At 25.8% G+C, this 17,911-nt stretch overlaps 2 protein-coding genes across 2 annotated transcripts in view; one reads left to right on the top strand and one right to left on the bottom strand.

Annotated features, from left to right (window-relative positions):
- The window catches only part of LOC113389240 (acyl-CoA Delta(11) desaturase-like), a 37,386-nt gene that overhangs the window by 8,339 nt on the left and 11,136 nt on the right, over positions 1–17,911 (bottom strand). The gene's annotated exons all lie outside the window — the stretch shown is intronic.
- LOC113389786 (acyl-CoA desaturase 3-like) lies at positions 1,658–5,368 on the top strand. Its single transcript, XM_026626794.1, has 4 exons — positions 1,658–1,731; positions 2,368–2,553; positions 4,903–5,076; positions 5,140–5,368. The coding sequence occupies exons 1-4, from the start codon at positions 1,658–1,660 to the stop codon at positions 5,279–5,281; spliced, it is 576 nt and encodes a 191-aa protein (XP_026482579.1). The 3' UTR covers positions 5,282–5,368.

The following is a 17,911-nucleotide window of genomic DNA, read 5'->3' as shown; positions in this document are numbered from 1 at the left end:
GAGTATAACAAATTATGGAAAATTCACTAATTTAGTAAAGTAATGATTGAAATTATTAATAAGTTGATTAGTTTAAAAGTTAAAGATATTTTTAAAAATATTTTGTTCATACAAAACCTACTGGCAAGTTGCTGTTATGTGCATCCAAACTTTGCAACTAATTTCTAGTAGTTTCATGAGACTTGTTTGCATGAGTGCAAAATTTTTGAAAATTAACAAAAATTTACTAATTTAGTTAAGAAAATATTTAAATTACTAGTAAAATTGTAGTTTGTAATTATTGTAGTTTAAATTGAAAGTTAAAGTTATTTTTAAAAATATTTTGTGTACATAAAACCTATCGGCAAGTTGCTGTTTTGAGAATCCAAACTTTGCAACTAATTAATAGTAGTTTCATGAGACTTGTTTGCATGAGTGCAAAGTTTTTGAAAATTACCAAAAATTACTAATTTAGTTAAGAAAATATTGAAATTACTAGTAAATTTAGTAGTTTGAAAATTAAAGATATTTTTAACTATTTTTTTTTAATTTTTAAAAATATTTTGTTCATAAAAAACCTATCGGCAAGTTGCTGTTTTGTGCATCCAAACTTTGCAACTACTTTCTAGTAGTATTATGAGACTTGTTTGCATGAGTGCAAAATTTTTGAAAATTACCAAAAATTTACTAATTTAGGGAAATATTGAAATTACTAATAAATTTAGTAGTTTGAAATTTAAAGTTATTTTAAAAATATTTTGTGTATATAAAACCTATCAACAAGTTGCTGTTTTGAGAATCCAAACTTTATAATCAATTTTGAGTATAAGTGCAGAGTGTTAAAAATTATGGAAAATTTACTAATTTAGTAAAGTAACGATTGAAGTTATTAATAAGTTTATTAATTTAAAAGTTAAACATATTTTTAAAAATATTTTACATTTTCAGTTAGATAGGGTGAAACTAGATAAAATTTACAATATTTCCTATATAACACTTTTACACAGTCTGATATAAAAGTTTTGAATAAAGCGACTTTGAATTTGATATTTGATTATTTAGCACAATTATTAAAAAATTCGGGACATTTTTCTGGTTTTTGTCAAATAAATTAAAAATTTCATATGAATTTCAGTTAGATAGGGTGAAACTAGATAAAATTTACAACATTTCCTAGGGAACACTTTTATACTCTGGGAAGCAAATTAAATAAATTTAAGTTTTATTTAAAATATAAAAATTGTGAATTTTAGGTCTAATTACTTAATTTTTCCTCCAAAATATGTATAATTTTGTATTTACTAATTTAGTACATATAATAAAGTGTAACATATTAAATTTTTAGCTATGTAGTATAAATCGCGTGGTCTTAAAAATTTTTGGAAACCAAGTTTGATTAAATTTGATCAATTGTTAGGCTAATGCATACCGACATTCAAGGTCTAATTACTCGTTTAAATATTTATTTTTTGTATTTTATTTATTTAATATATTCTTTGATATGTGACATTTTTTTGATTTTTGTCAATTAACTAGAATAAACTAGAATAAAATTTACAACATTTCCTAGGAAACACTTTTATACACTCCGATATAAAATATTTGATTAAAATGACTTTGAATTCGATTTTTCATTCTTATTTTTTCATTACCGATTGTGTTATCTGATGCTTTCTATATGAGTATGCATATTAATGTTGCATTATTAGTGAAAGAGTTAAAACAGCAAATCGTAAATAACACAGTTCGATGGCAAATTGAAAGTATTATATAAGCGACTTTTTGAATTTCTAAAATATCTCAAAGCGTTCTCGAGATATTGCATTTTTAAACATTTCGAATTCGCAGGATCCATATTGTTTTTTTTACAACTTAAAAAATTCGCAAAGTGTAAAAATGCAATTTTGTAAAAACTATTGCAGATATTTTGGTGATTCAAAAAGTTGTTTTAGGAACATTTTTAATTTGCCATCGAATAGTAACACTCACAATTTCCAATTTTTACGAGTTAGCCAAGAATATATTATTATTTATAAAATAACTTTAAAATCAAAATTTAAAAAAATGCAATGAAAATTCGGGACGTTTTTCTACCTTTTTTTTTAAATATCTCAAAATTTTTGTATCAAGGACTGTATTTTTTATTAGTACTACAAAAACTAGATAAAATTTACAACATTTTTATATAAACAGTTATATTCAGTCCAATATAAAAGTTTCGAATAAAACGACTTTGAATTCGATATTTCATTCTTAAGCAATCAATATGGAAAATTTAGGACATTTTTTGGTTTTTGTCTAATAACTCAAAAATTTCATATGGAACTACCCCTTTTCAATTAGACAGGGTGAAACTAGATAAAATTTACAACATTTATAATTTTTTAGGTACTTCTGGGTGCTGAAGTTCCTGTTCTGCTTTATAATTCCAACAGTAATTCCTGTGTATTGTTGGGGAGAAGAATGGTACTTTTCGTTTTGTGTTCAGTGCCTGATCAGATATGCCTGCAGCCTGAATTTCACTTGGTCTGTCAACAGTTTTGCACATTTGTATGGACATAGACCATATGACAAGTGAGTAGAATATATATATATATATATATATATATATATATATATATATATAAATAAGTCGGGTTTTCCACCCTGACGATATAACTCCAGAACGCACGAACCGAATTCGACAATTTTGCATTCGTCGGAAAGGTCTCGGGCTCTGCAAGGTTTATAGCTAAGAAAATTAGTTGTGCATGGCATCGTGCCTTAATGCAAATTGCTGGAACTTCACGCACCGTAATTAAAAATTCGAGTAATGACATTAGTAAGAATTATCAGAATTATGCTTGGTTAAGTCAACGAACAATTCTTGCCGCAAAGAATAATGATATACACGCACTGAATTTCACTATTCAATCAACAATTGCTGGCGATTTGGTGACATACCAATGATTCCGACTGGTCTTCCGTTTGACTTCAAACGATTGCAATTTCCTTGCGTTCGCAATAACAAGTCGCGAGGCCAATCGCTTAGTGTTTGCGAGATAAATTTCAAATAGATTATTTAGAAAATCATTGTTTTTCACATGGGCAGTTATGCGTTGCCTGTTCACGAGTTGGAAAACCATCCGCTTTGTTTGTGTTAACGTAACACCAAAAAACAAAAAATGTGGTTTACCAAAGAGCACTTCAATGAAACGGATAATTTGCGGATTCACTTTCATTTACTTAGAGAAGTTCAACTAAAAAACACTTCATTTTTGTAATCGAAATAAATTCATTACTGTTGTATAATAAAATCACATTTTTCCTTTTCAAATATAAAACAAACAAAAAATTTCTTCATCTTTCTCACGAAACCATCTGGTGGCGAAACGGAGTTCGTCGGGATTGCTAGTATATATATATATATATATATATATATATATATAATTATCAATTGCATCAAACAATTATCATTGTTAATGAAAACAAATTTTATCTCACAAAATCGTGCAATTTCATTCATCACATGTATTTTTAATTTTGCGGCGTCAATCTTTAAATTGAAGGATTTATCTTACAATTCGTCAGATAACTTATCTTATTTGTTAGATAAAAGTTATCCGACAGATTAAGATTTTGGATAAAATTTATCATTATATCATTTAATTTATCTCGACGGTGTCAAAGGTATAAACTAGATAAATAATATATATTAGATAAATATATATTATAATATAGTATAAACTAGATAAATAATATATATATATATATATATATTAAAATTACAGTCTGTCACAAGCTTTTTATTTTTATATTCGCCAAAAATAAAAACTTTTGATTAATACTACGATAATTCGTAGATTATTTTTTATATTTTTTGTTATTGCAAAATGTTCGCAATCTTACGATTATTATTATCTTACAATTTTGCAGAAAAATCCGGATTTTTTCAAGATCGTCATTCGCAAAAAAATCAAACACGTGTTTGATGAATAATTTTTCTAATAATCTACAAAAATAAATATACAAAATACTGAAGTATGTAAAAATTAGATCTGAACTGAAGATTTATTTATGCATAATGTAGATTCTTGATAAATTAGTGAAAACTGGAAATCGTGAGTATTACTATTCGATGGCAAATTGAAAATGCTTTTAGAACAACTTTTTGAATCACCAAAATATCTGCAATAGTTTTCATAACATTGCATTTTTACACTTTGCGAATTTTATAAGTTGTAAAAAATCAATATGGATCCTGCGAAATCGAATTGTTTAAAAATGCAATATCTCGAGAACGGTTTGAGATATTTTAGAAATACAAAAAGTCGCTTATATAACATTTTTAATTTGCCATCGAACTGTCATAATCACGATTTGTTGTTTTAACTCTTTCACTAAGAATGCAACATTAATTTGCACACTCATATAGACAGCATCAAATAACACAATCGGTAATGAAAAAATAACTTTAAAAATATATAAATTAACTATAAAGATACATACTATAAACTTGAATTGTTAACTATTTCTCAAATCCTGAAGATTTATTCTTGCATAATGTATATTCTTAATGAATTAGTGAAAATTGGAAATCAAGAGTATTACTATTCGATGGCAAATTAAAAATGCTTTTAGAACAACTTTTTGATTCACCAAAATATCTGCAATGGTTTTTATAAAATTGCATTTTTACACTTTGCAAATTTTATAAGTTGTAAAGAATCAATATGGATCCTGCGAAATCGAAATGTTTAAAAATGCAATATCTCGAGAACGCTTTGAGATATTTTAGAAATTCAAAAAGTCGCTTATATAACATTTTTAATTTGCCATCGAACTGTGTTAATCACGATTTGCTGTTTTAACTCTTTCACTAAGGATGCAACACCCATATAGAAAACATGATTTTTTTTCTTCATTTCACTTTTTTTTTTTCAGTCGAATTAATCCAGTGGAGAACAAACTTGTGTCCTTCTTCGCCATGGGCGAAGGTTGGCACAATTATCACCACGTTTTCCCTTGGGATTACAAGGCTGCTGAAATGCCCTACACCATCAACATCACCACTGTCTGGTTAGATGTCTTTGCCAAACTTGGTTGGGCCTACGACATGTAAGAAATAAAAAAAAATACCTCAAAACACCAGAAAATTTTACCAATTTTTGTTTTTTTTAGGAAACAACCCTCTAAAGAATTGGTAAAAAATGTTGCCATCAAACATGGGGATGGTTCACATTCGACTTGGGGACATAAAGAAGTTCCTCCACCTCAGGAACAAAAAATAAGGGAGCTGGTGGACGATGATAGGCAGCATTAGGTATAAATTAGGATAGAAATATAGTTATTGATATTTACTTATTTAGGGATTTTAGGCGAGTGTCCATTACGCAATAAATCTAGGAAAATCGGGACATTTTTTTTTGGTTTTTGTCACATATCTCAAAAATTTCATATGAAACCACCCTTTTTCAGTTAGATAGGGTGAAACTAGATACAATTTACAACATTTTCTAGGGAACACTTTTATACACTCCGATATAAAAGTTTTGAATAAAACGACTTTGAATTTTTGGAGCTGGTGGTCGATGAGAGGCAGCACTAGATGTAAATTAGTATAGAAGTAGAGTTATGGACTTTAGGCGTTTGTTTAAGAAAATTTCGAAAAAATAATGGTTGTATCTAATTGATGTCTTAGACTTTTTTATTGGTGACTAAATTTCCAACAAATTTGTCATATAAAATATTTGTCTACAGTTGATAGTTTTTTAGAAAAATTAATTTGAAATTTAAGCAATTTTGGTATTTTTTAGGCGAGTGTCTTTCACGTGTATTTTGAGAAAATCTTGAAAATTAATGATTGTTTTGTAGGATTATTTCGAAATTTACGTTTACGAAAATTGTGGATTGGAATTTTGAAGCAATTTAGGTATTTTGGGCAACTGTCTATTACGCGTTTTTTGAGAAAATCTTGAAAACTAATAGATGTATCTAATTAATGTCTTAGACTTTTTTATTCGTGACTAAATTTGCAACAAATTTGTCATATAAAATATTTGTCTACAGTTGATAGTTTTGTAGGAAAATTAATTTGAAGTTTATGTTTGTCAAAATGTGGTTTGGAATTTTGGAGCAATACTGAGATGCGGTTTTTGGGCAAAATTCAAAAACCTGTAGGATTTAGCTTAATATTATATTTGTAGCTGATTAAACTTTACATAAAAATGTCTTACACCATTTTTGGGAATTTTAAACGGCTGAATTTGGGAATTTTATTTTTTACTAAAACTTGGCTGAAACTTTAAAAGTGTTTCGGTTTATACAAACGGTTTTTGTTTAAAATCTCGCAAATGATTGAATCTACAACAACGTTGTATTCAGGACTCTTTTTCCACATGAAATTCCTCACAAATTTCCCATATAACAAATTTTTGTAACTTCAACCAATTCTGCAAAAATTGGTTTCCAAAGTTATAAACTAATGTATAGAGCAATCTGAAAGCCTTGCAAGAGTCAAAGATCAAAATCTTAAAAACTAGTAAATTTAGAACAAAGTTTTATTTGAAACATTTATTATTCATAAAATTTCTCATAAAATTTTCATATAACATAATCATGTAACTTTGATGGTTTTTGTCTAAAACTTGCCAAAAAAAATTATGAAAATTTGCCCTGATTTTTTATAACCTTAATGGCAGGGTAATCAGTTTTTGTTAAAAATCTCGTTAATCATTGAATCTACAACAAAGTTGTAATCCGAACACTTTTTCCACATTAAATACTGCACAAATTTTTTATCCAATATATTCTTGTAATTTTAACGATTTTTGCAAAAAATTGCTTCAAAATTTATAATCTTTTGTATTCATATTTAGTAAAATCTGAAGGCCTTGCAAGAGTCAAGGGTCAAAATCTTAAAAACTAGTAAATTTAGAACAAAGTTTTATTTTAAGCATTTATTATTCATTAAATTTTTCACAAAATTTTTATATTACATAATTATGTAACTTTGACGGTTTTTGCCTAAAACTTGCCCAAAATATTATAAACTAAATTATAAAAAATTCTTAGAACCTCAATGGCAAAGTAATCAGTTTTTGTTAAAAATCTCGTTAATTATTGAATTTAGAGTAAAGTTTTATTCGAAACATTTTTAACTCAAAAATTTTTTGATAATTTTGTCATATAATATTTTTATGTAACTTCAATAGATTTTGCAAAAATTCTTCTCAAACTTTATGCTCTTAAAAATTGCTGCATTGAAAGTAAATCAACAAAAACAAATCTAATTTAATAAACAAAATTTTTATAATATAGTTTAATTTTTTTCAAAAATAATTTTATATCTTTCTTTCAAATCTTATAAACTATTTTTACTAATTTTTACTATTTTTTTCTATTTCTTTCTATTTGTATTCTATTTTATTCTATTTTTACTATTTTTCTTTGGTTGTGGACACTCTACTAAAAATTTATTATGGCATGTTGTTATTTTTTAATAATTATTTTTAATAGTATATATAAAATAAAATGTATTATATTTATTATTATTATATATACATATATATTATGTCAATTGGAATTTTTGACAAATTCTTGCTAAGAATGAAACTATTTTTTTTTATTGTATTTTTATTATTATTATTCTGTGGTTTGTAGTCTTATAAGTTATATATTTATATAAATATCTTGTAAATAAATTCTATATCTTATTTTTGTTTATATTTTTTTCTGGTTGCTTGTCTTTAATTTTTTGTCTTTGGGACTTTTCTTTATGATTTTGTCTTTTTGTTTTTTCTTTGGTGAAGGTTGTTTTATATTTCTGGTAATACTATTTTTAAAAATTAATTTTGAGTCTTTAAAAAAATTTTAATTATACCAATTTATTATACTAATCTTCTTAAAGTAATATTAGTCTATTTTGAGCAAAAACAACAACAAATAAAATTTTTATGGTTCTTATTATTTTTTTCACAACTGAGATTTTTTATAAAAAAAATATTATTGATGTCAATTTAAAGATAATTTTATTATCGACAAATGCTTCTTAAATAATATTTATCTAACTTGAATATATAAAAAATTACATTAATAAAATCAAAAAACGTACAAGTTATTCCATACATTTTTACAACTTTATTTACTCCGTGTTTCATTGACCATAAAATTAATATAAAAAATGCCATAAAATTTATATTCTTATAAATTTAAAGAAAATTTTATCCTTAATTAACTTTCTTCAGATAATATTTTTCTATCTTAACTTTATAAAAAGTTATATAATATAACCAAAACTAAAAAAAATGCAAGTGCGTTTTTGCACTTAAATTAATTTCATACATTTTTACAATTGTATGACGCAAACTTTCGATGCAATTAAAATTGTTTATATAATTATAAACAAATATTTCTGAATTGAAAATATAGTTTATTATATATATATATATATATATCTTGATAGTTTATATATATATATATATATATACATATATATATATATATATATATATATATATATATATATAAATCCATTACAATTCAGGTTGCATGTTTGTCACAAATAACAATGTATAATTTCATAGAAATCGTATGCAATCATAAATAATTTTGCACATTTTATGAAATACAAATTGACCATTATGATTAAATTTAATAAAAACAAAATGGTTATTGCATATTTTATAAACAATATAAAATAAATTGAATTTTTGCTGCGTAAAAAGGAAATATTAGTGTCAGTGCATATTTTTATAAAATTAATTTTTACTCAAAAATTAAGTAAAATTTTGGATTTTTTTGAATGCCATTTTATTACTTATATGTTAAAGATTACTTGACTAAAATTTTATTTCTTAACTATGAACGGTGTGGTCTGTAGAGCTCTTTAAAAATACGTTTTTATACAAAAATTGCTTAAAGAAGTTATTTCACTATACATGTCTGATATTAGTGCGGGAGCACATTCTCATAAATAATGTTTTACTCCAAAACCGTGTGAAATTTTGGAAAATTTTAAATGCTATTTTTTTACTTTTATATTAAAGAATATTTGAGTGAAATTTTATTTCTTAACTATAAACGGTACGGTCTGAAGAGCTCTTTGAAAACACCTTTTTATAAAAAAATTGCTTAAATAAGTTATTTCTCTACATAAGTCTCATATTAGTGCGGGAGCATATAATCATAAAATTATTTATTACCCCAAAACCGAGTGAAATTTTAGAAAATTTTAAATGCCATATTATTATTTATATGTTAAAGATTATTTGAGTAAAATTTTATTTCTTGAGTATAAACAGTGCGGTCTGTAGAGCTCTTTGGAAAAACGTTTTTATACAAAAATTCCTTGAGGAATTATTTCAATACATAAGTCCCATATTAGTGCGGGAGCACATTTTCATAAAATATTTTTTTATTCCAAAACCGAGCTAAGTTTTAGAAATTTTTAAATGCCATTTTATTATTTATATGTTAAAAATTATTTGAGTAAAATTTTATTTCTTAAGTATAAACCGTACGGTCTGAAGAGCTCTTTGAAAATACTTTTGTATACAAAAATTGCTTAGAAGTTATTTCACTGCATGAGTCTCATATTAGTGAGAGAGCACATTTGCATAAAATAATATTTTACTCTAAAATCAAGATGAATTTTAGAAAATTTTAAATGCCATTTTATTATTTTTATGTTAAAGATTATTCGAGTAAAATTTCATTTCTTAACTATAAAAGGTGCGGTCTGTAGAGCTATTTGAAAATACGTTTTTATACAAAAATTGCCTAAAGAAGTTATTTCACTACATGAGTCTCATATTAGTGCGGGAGCACATTTTAGAAAATATTTTTTTACTCCAAATCCGATCTAAATTTTAGAAAATTTTAAATGCCATTTTATTACTTATATCTTAAAGATAATTTTTGTCAAATTTCATTTTTTAAATATTAACGGCGCGGTCTTACGAGCTTTTTAAATGTGCAAAAATTAATTCTAGAGTCAGGTGTTCTATCAGAGAGCTCTTCAGACCACACCGGTTACATTTCAAAAATAAAATTTCACTCAAAAATACTTTATTACATATATAATAATATTACATACGTCAATTTCTAAAATTTTACTTCTTTCATGAGAAATTATATATTTTGTAAAAATTTTGCACCCCACATATATATGATTCTCGAAACGCATTTTAATGAGCTCTTCAGGCTATTCAAGTAATGTTAAGTAAAATTTGCTTAAAATATACTATGACTAATATAAAATTCACTTGTAATTCTTCTAAATTTAACATAAATTTTGACTAATCGTTAAATTAATCAATTTTGTCCTTCAGAATAATTCATTATTTTAAATTTGCAATTTTAATGAGCTCCTCAGACAATACTAAATTTATTGGGAATACTTAAATTTGGTAAAACTATTCTCTAAAGTATAAATCTGAATATTTTGTTTCTGAAATTTTACATAAAATAAATTAAAATAAACATTTGTGCGTAAGAATAATTTGTACTTTTTTATTTGCGTTTTCAACGAGCTCCTCAGACTACAATAGTAATAATAAAAAATTAAAAATATTTTTAATGAATACTTTGGTGTATTGATAAAAATGCATAGAACAAAAAGTTTAAAAATTTAGCATAAATTCGGAGTAAATTTTAATATAATTTAAAAAAATATTTGTTTGTCCGACTTTTTGAAGAGCTTACTTCTGACGTCTATTTTACTCCTCAAAGAATTTTTGTATAAAAACGTATTTTCAAAGAGCTCTACAGACCACACCGTTTATAGTTAAGAAATAAAATTTTAATCAGAAAATCTTTAACATATAAGTAATAAAATGGCATTTAAAAATTTCCAAAATTTAGCTCGGTTTTGGAGTAAAAAATTATTTTCAAAGAGCTCTTCAGACTACACCGTTTATAGTTAAAAAATGAAATTTTAGTCAAATATTCTTTAACATATACACAAAGAATTGGCATTTAAAAATTCCCAAAATTTACCTCGGTTTTGGAGTAAAATTTTTTTTATGAAAATGTGCGCCCGCACTAATATGAGACTTATGTATTGAAATAACTTCTCAAGGAAATTTTGTATAAAAACGTATTTTCAAAGAGCTCTTCAGACCGCACTGTTTATACTTAAGAAATAAAATTTTACTCAAATAATCTTTAACATATAAGTAATAAAATGGCATTTAAAAATTTCCAAAATTTATCTCGATTTTGGAGTAAAAAATTATTTTATGAAAATAGCGCCCGCACTAATATCAGACTCATATTGATATAACTCCTCAAGGAATTTTTGTATAAAAACGTTTTTTCAAAGAGCTCTACAGACCAGACGTCTTTTAAATATTTTATTTAAATATTACAAAATTATGTTTGTGATATTTATTTGAGTCGAATTTATATCCTGGGGGTCTAAAAGACCTTGACAAGTAATAAATTTCGAACAAGTTAATAAAATTGAATGAAAGTGACTCACAATCTTCTGAAACGAAAACACATCTGATGCAACATTATGCAATTATTAGAAAAAACAAGTAATGAAATACATATATATATATGTATATATATATATATATATATATATATACATATACAAGTTGTTGTTATCAAACTATGACATTTACATTTCAAATAATTTCAAAAACTATGACTTGTTTACATTTTGAATTATTTCTTGATCGATATCGAGCTTTGATTAGGTTTTATGAGTATACCGAGTTGCTGTAGGGTATTATGATATTAGACAATATTTTAGATAATTTAATTTTAAACAAATTTGCCAAATATTTTATATATTTCAGACAAACGGTTTGAAAGTTACAACATATAATATAAACAATATAATGATTAATTAAATATCGATTCATTTCTCATAACTTTCGACCTTTGATTTATGCAAAGGTTGCATTTATTTGCAAAATCATTCAACGATATCATAAATAATTAATATACATAATATATGACTAGATGGAATTATTAATTTTCAAGTGGAATAAATTAATATGAATATTTTTTTTACAAATATAATTTAACTAATTTTAGTAAATCACATTGAAGTATAAAAATCAAAATTTCAACTCTGTAATACAAACGGTGCGATTTAGAGAAATTATTGAAATTGATAAGGGTTTATATGCAAATTTTGTAAGTGTACTCTGGTTAGTGCATGTGTACTGGCAAATTGCAAATATCTCATTTTACAAAAACAAATTTGCAAAATTTATATTTTTATATCATTTCAGACATATTTAATTATGTTTCACCAAAATTTCAATATTGTACTACAAACAGTGCGCTCTAGAAAAAAATATTTTATTTAACTCGACCTCACATTTTCAATCCCTGTTTCCAAAATGTGCAAATGCAGACAATTTTCTTCCAAACAATAAATTAGATATTTATATCTGACAAATTTGACCCCAAAGAGGCACGCTTATGACCCCAAAAATACGATAAATAAATAAATTTTATCGAAAACAGAATAAAATCGAAGAAATTTGCTGATTTCTGTCTGAAACAAGTTCAAAGTCGAAGAAAATATGAAACATTGGATCAAAGTCCGAAATTGTGAAATTGAGCTAAAAATGTAATAGATACATATGAAGTGTTTTAGCAAAAATTATTGATAATTTTATATAGTTTAATTTGTTCTTTGGAAGTTTTTTTGAAAAATGAATATTTTTCTAGTTTTTTTTTTTTTTTATTAAACGTGAAACTTTGTGCGGCCGAGAGGCAATATTTCGTTAGTATCATATTGCAATTTTGCTACAGCCTGAATTATAAAATATACAAATAAATTGTTTTAGCAAAATCGTAGAGACTTTTATGGACTATAATTTTATCTTGAGAAGTTTTTACGTAAAATGATTATTTTTCAAGTTTTTTGATTCAAAATGAAATTTGGCCTGAACGCGTTCACCCATTGCATATTTTTCCAAAAAAATATGTTTTTGTATCAAAAATTATAAAAATAAAATAAAAATGGTTTACTAATATATAACAATTTTATTAGTTTATATATATATACATATATCAATCTATTACCATTTGTTTGTGAGTAAACGAATATGAAAGTTTCTATTTGCATATTCACATCAAAACAGTGAAATATTTCAAAAGTAGTTTATTACTAAATTGTCTATAATGAAATTTGTCGATAATTATTATTAATTTTGCAATCGATGAAATCGAAACAGATCGGAAATATTTTCGATGACGACACAACACTAATATTGGATTGAAAAATCAGTGACAAATAAATTTGTAAATTTCAGTTTGCAAGTTTGATTAAAATAACACCGTTTGCTTCACGATTTTGAAATTTTGCTAAACAATACTTGAATATATCTAGAATTTTACAAAAATATAAAATTACACAAATTTTGTTTGTAAAATGAGATATTTACAATTTTATTAACATAGTACATGCACCAAGCGAAACAAAAATCATAGTACAAATGGTGCATATACTTTGTTCATATTATCGTAAATATCTCACAAACCAATTTAAAACTAGCAAATTTTATTGTGTAAGATTTAAATATATATATCAAAGTATTTCTAAAAAAACTTTCAACATTCTAGTACAAACGTTAGTATTTTTAAAAAATTATACAATCTTGTCGTTATAAAATTTTGAATTAGTCGTTTTTCTACCAAAGTTCTTTATCCCTGTGTCTGAATCTCGCAAGATATGATTATTATTATCATCCTCTCATAATTATTATTAAATATTGCTCATTTCAAATAAGATTAGATTAAAAACATTTATAATAGGTGTATTTTCACGATTCTTGGTCGTGTGCAATAATTTCAAAGTCCAAAAGCTGGTGTCAAAGATCACCAGGTCTCGTCTCTATCATAAAATATATCATAAATAATATATTTGTTTGAAATTTATTGAAGTGTTAATGTTTTTGCGATCGGGGATTAAAAATTTCCGATCCGAGATAAAAAATTAATGATGGTAAAAGATTTATTGCTTAAAATTTTGGTATGATGGTGTAAAGTTCAATATTTTAAGTTCTACTACAAACCTAAATACAATATTTACTTAGATAGTGTCTTAGCATAAATTTTAGATAATTTCATAAGCAATATCTTATTCTTAGCAACTTTGATCATAAAATTAGTATTTTCCAAGATTTTTGATAAACCCCGATCTGGGCAATCTTCAAGCCAATTTCAAACCTCGCTACAACCTTAATTATAACAACTAGAATAAAAGTATATTAGCAAAAAATTTACACAGTTCTATAACCAACATCTTGCCCTTTGCAACTTTTATCATTTTTTTATTATTTTTCAAGATTTTCAACAAAAACTGAAACTTTGCACCCACAAGTCAATTACTCCGGCCGTGATCTTGACATTGAATACTCGAACAAAGTGCTTTTGTATGTGTTTTACAATGTCATATGATTCTCTTAACATTGTGCATTTATTTTTCGATGTAAAGACGTAACATTATGTTATATAAATCCATATAAAACCGCCGACAACGATTTTAATACTATTCAAGAGCAATTCGACCAATTTATATGAATACAATGTGGGAGAATTAATAGAGACGATAGCGTGATTTATATGAGATCATTTCTTGGAAAGATTTATTTTTTAAAATTGCATCGTTGGTGTAAGGAAATTTAAATTTTGGTAATTTATACTTTGATATGTCTACTTTGATGCCACTTGATAAAATTTGGAAAATACTTTTTGTAGGAAAAGGTATTTGTATTGGTATCAAAAAGTGCATAGATCAATTCAGGAGAAGTAAGGACTTCAAGAATTATTTTTTCTGTGCCGCACAGTTTGTACTACAATATTAAAATTATACTTGAATATATCTAGAAATTTATAAAAATATAAATTTTGCGGAATTTTGATAGTTAAATGAGATATTCATAATTTTATAAACAAAGAACATATGCACCAAGTAGAGTACAGTAACATAATTGGTCTAATAAAATTCAGTAATTTCAATAATTTTTATAACCCGCACCGTTTGTATTGCAATCATGAAATTTTGATATTTTATACTTAAATATATCTATTTTAATTCTACTTACTGAAAATAGTTAATTATCTCATTAATTTGTTGGTAGAAAATGAGAAATTAATAATTTTACAGGCAAAGCACCAAAAATAAATAAAAAATTAATATAATATTTATATAAAACTTATTATTAATTCGTTATAATTTATATATTAATATATATATATATATATATATATATATATATACTTTTATGTGCATTTTAAAACATAAAAATGCAAAATAGTGCATTAATTATTATTGAATAATTGAATTTTACGATTGCATTTCAAATTGCGCATTATTATTCAATAACTTTCTCATAATGTTTTGTTTATATTATTCTAGACAAATAAATTAAAATATAATTAACGTATAAATTAATGTATAGTACAGTGAAAAATAGATTTAATAAAATTATTTTAATACTAAAAAGTTAGATTTTGCGCTATATTAGACCTGTCTAACACCTTTTTGCACACAAAAATCTTAGTGATTTTATTTTGAAAAAATTATTCTGAAAACGACAATCGTTTTTTAGTCAAAAAATATTTTTTCCAAATTTTTTGGACCCGAGTACGTCCCATAATAAAATTCTCAAAAATGAAATGCTCATAGACCCAAAAGGCTTAAACTGAAAAGTTAAATTTTGCGCACCAACTTTAGAGCTGTCTGTCACCTTTTTGCACACAAAACCCTTAGTGATTTTATTTTTCCTACAAATATGCATCTTTTCTTATTGCAAAAATCTTTTTTCCAAATTTTTTCGACACAAGTACGTCTTGTAATAAAATTCCCAAACAACAAACGCTCACAGATCCAAAAGGCTTAAACTAGAAAGTTAGATTTTGCGCATCAATTTTAGGGCTCTCCAGACACTTCATTTATTCAAAACCTTCAACGTCCTTATTTTTCCTACAAAAATACATCTTTTCTTAGTCCAAAAATATTTTTTCCATATTTTTTCGACCCAAGTACGTCCCATAAAAAATTCCCAAAAAACAAAGGGTCATAGACCCAAAAGGCATAAACTAGAAAGTTAGATTTTACGCACCAACTTTGGGGCTCTCCAGACACTTTATTTAATCAAAACCTTTACTGTCCTCATTTTTCCCACAAAAATACATCTTTTCTTAGTCGAAAAATATTTTTTCCAAATTTTTTCAACCCAAGTACGTCCCTGTAATTAATTCCCAAAAAAAATACAATCCGCGCCGTGGACCAATGGCAATCCGTCTTCTACATCGCGCCACAATAACACGTGGTCTTCTCACATCGACCGGTGATGACCTAACAAATGCGTCGAAAAATTCAGAATTTTTTCCAAAATTTTGCGAAAAAAGTAGGAGAAATTGATGGTAAGATGGTAAATTTTTAAATAGTCTAATTCTTCACACTTTAGAGAATAGGTGGTAAAAATTTTGTAAAGTTTCGTGCCTATTTTGATAGTGAAATTATTGACTTGTAAAGGATATAAACAAGAATGATGAAATATTTGTTAATATGAACAATGTTGTTTTCAAATGCTATTTTGATGTATACCGAGTTGCTGTAGGTTTTTATGATATTAGACAATTTGTAGGACTATTGAATTTTGTACAAATTTGCCGAATGTTTTATTTAAATAAATTAATTTTTATAAAAGTTATTAGAGATTTAAAAAAGGAATGTTTGTTTTTAGCGCACTGATTATAAAATCAATTGTAGCGTATTCAATGGACTTTTTAAAGTAACCTGAGTTATTGTAGAAATTTATATTAGATAGTAAGGTAAATTATTTAATTTTGTACAAATTTTTCTAATAAATGATTACAATTGGACGTTTGGTTTAAAAGTTACAATAAACTAGTGGGGTGGGTGGCATCGTGCCTTAAGGCAAATTGCTGGAACTTCCCGTACCGTAACGAAATGTTTGAGGAATATTGCATGTTTTCAAATAGATTATTATAAATATTGTAACATTGTCTAATTTATAAGATTATATAAAACTGAATTGCAGAGTTGAATTTATTTGTTTAAAGTATATTAAAACTATAGTCAGAAATAAAAATAAAATCTGATTATTTTCGATATACAAAAAATTAAAAAAAAAAAAAAAAAAAAAAAATGGTACAAATTTTTTTTTCCAAAATCAATTATTTTGTTAAGACAAGCAGAAAGTTCTTTGAATCAATTGAATCGGACGCTTAGTTCTCTCAAAAACTGCCATTTTTGTACTTTAGCTCTGTATCTCCGAAATGGCTGGGCCTGCCTTTGCGAAAAACTATAACCCCTTTTCCCAATCATTACTAATTGAATGTTTTTTAAATCATTCAAATCGGATGCTCCGTTCTCTCAAAAACTCGATTTCTATTTTCTGCACTCTTTGCTCCTTATCTCCGTAACTGCTGGACCTGCCTTTGCCAAAAACTAATCAGCTCTTCTCCTTATTAATAGGAATCGAATGTTTTTAAACCATTCAAATCGGTTGATGATCCGTACGCCCGAAAACGTGGGCGAAAATTTGTATCCATACATACATACACACACACACACACCACAACACACACACACACATCCATTTTTCTGAAGTATGCCAAAATGTTCAGAAACCTTCAAAACGTCGAGAAATGTAAAAATTTTCAATTCCGATTTTCGGCCCATTACAATAACTTACCCTACGGGAAGTTAATAATAGATTTGCTCAAATAAAGGGTCTAAAGTAGCTTTGAAGTCGAGCAGCATTTTTTATGTTTTTTGGGTCCATGGTCTTTTGATTCTTGAGAATTTTATTACGGCACATACTTGGGTCAAAAAAATATGTAAAAAATATTTTTGGATAAGAAAATCATGTATGTCTGTAGCAAAATTATGGGCACTTAAAGTTTTGCCCAAATAATGGGTCTAGAGAGCCTCAAAGTTGATGCCGCCAAA

Source organism: Ctenocephalides felis, unplaced genomic scaffold (assembly GCF_003426905.1).
Source record: "Ctenocephalides felis isolate EL2017-DRISC unplaced genomic scaffold, ASM342690v1 CF-g0.4_SCAFFOLD_03573, whole genome shotgun sequence".
In the NCBI taxonomy this organism is placed as follows: domain Eukaryota; kingdom Metazoa; phylum Arthropoda; class Insecta; order Siphonaptera; family Pulicidae; genus Ctenocephalides; species Ctenocephalides felis.
This window is presented reverse-complemented; position numbering and strand designations above follow the sequence as displayed.

What these genes read in the sequence shown, in the direction of transcription:
- LOC113389786 (XM_026626794.1), top strand. Translation starts at nt 1,658, where the DNA reads ATGAGTATGCATATTAATGTTGCATTATTAGTGAAAGAGTTAAAACAG. An exon ending in GTAAATAACACAGTTCGATG is followed by an intron (nt 1,732 to 2,367) that starts GCAAATTGAAAG and finishes ATAATTTTTTAG; the next exon opens with GTACTTCTGGGTGCTGAAGT. An exon ending in GGACATAGACCATATGACAA is followed by an intron (nt 2,554 to 4,902) that starts GTGAGTAGAATA and finishes TTTTTTTTTCAG; the next exon opens with TCGAATTAATCCAGTGGAGA.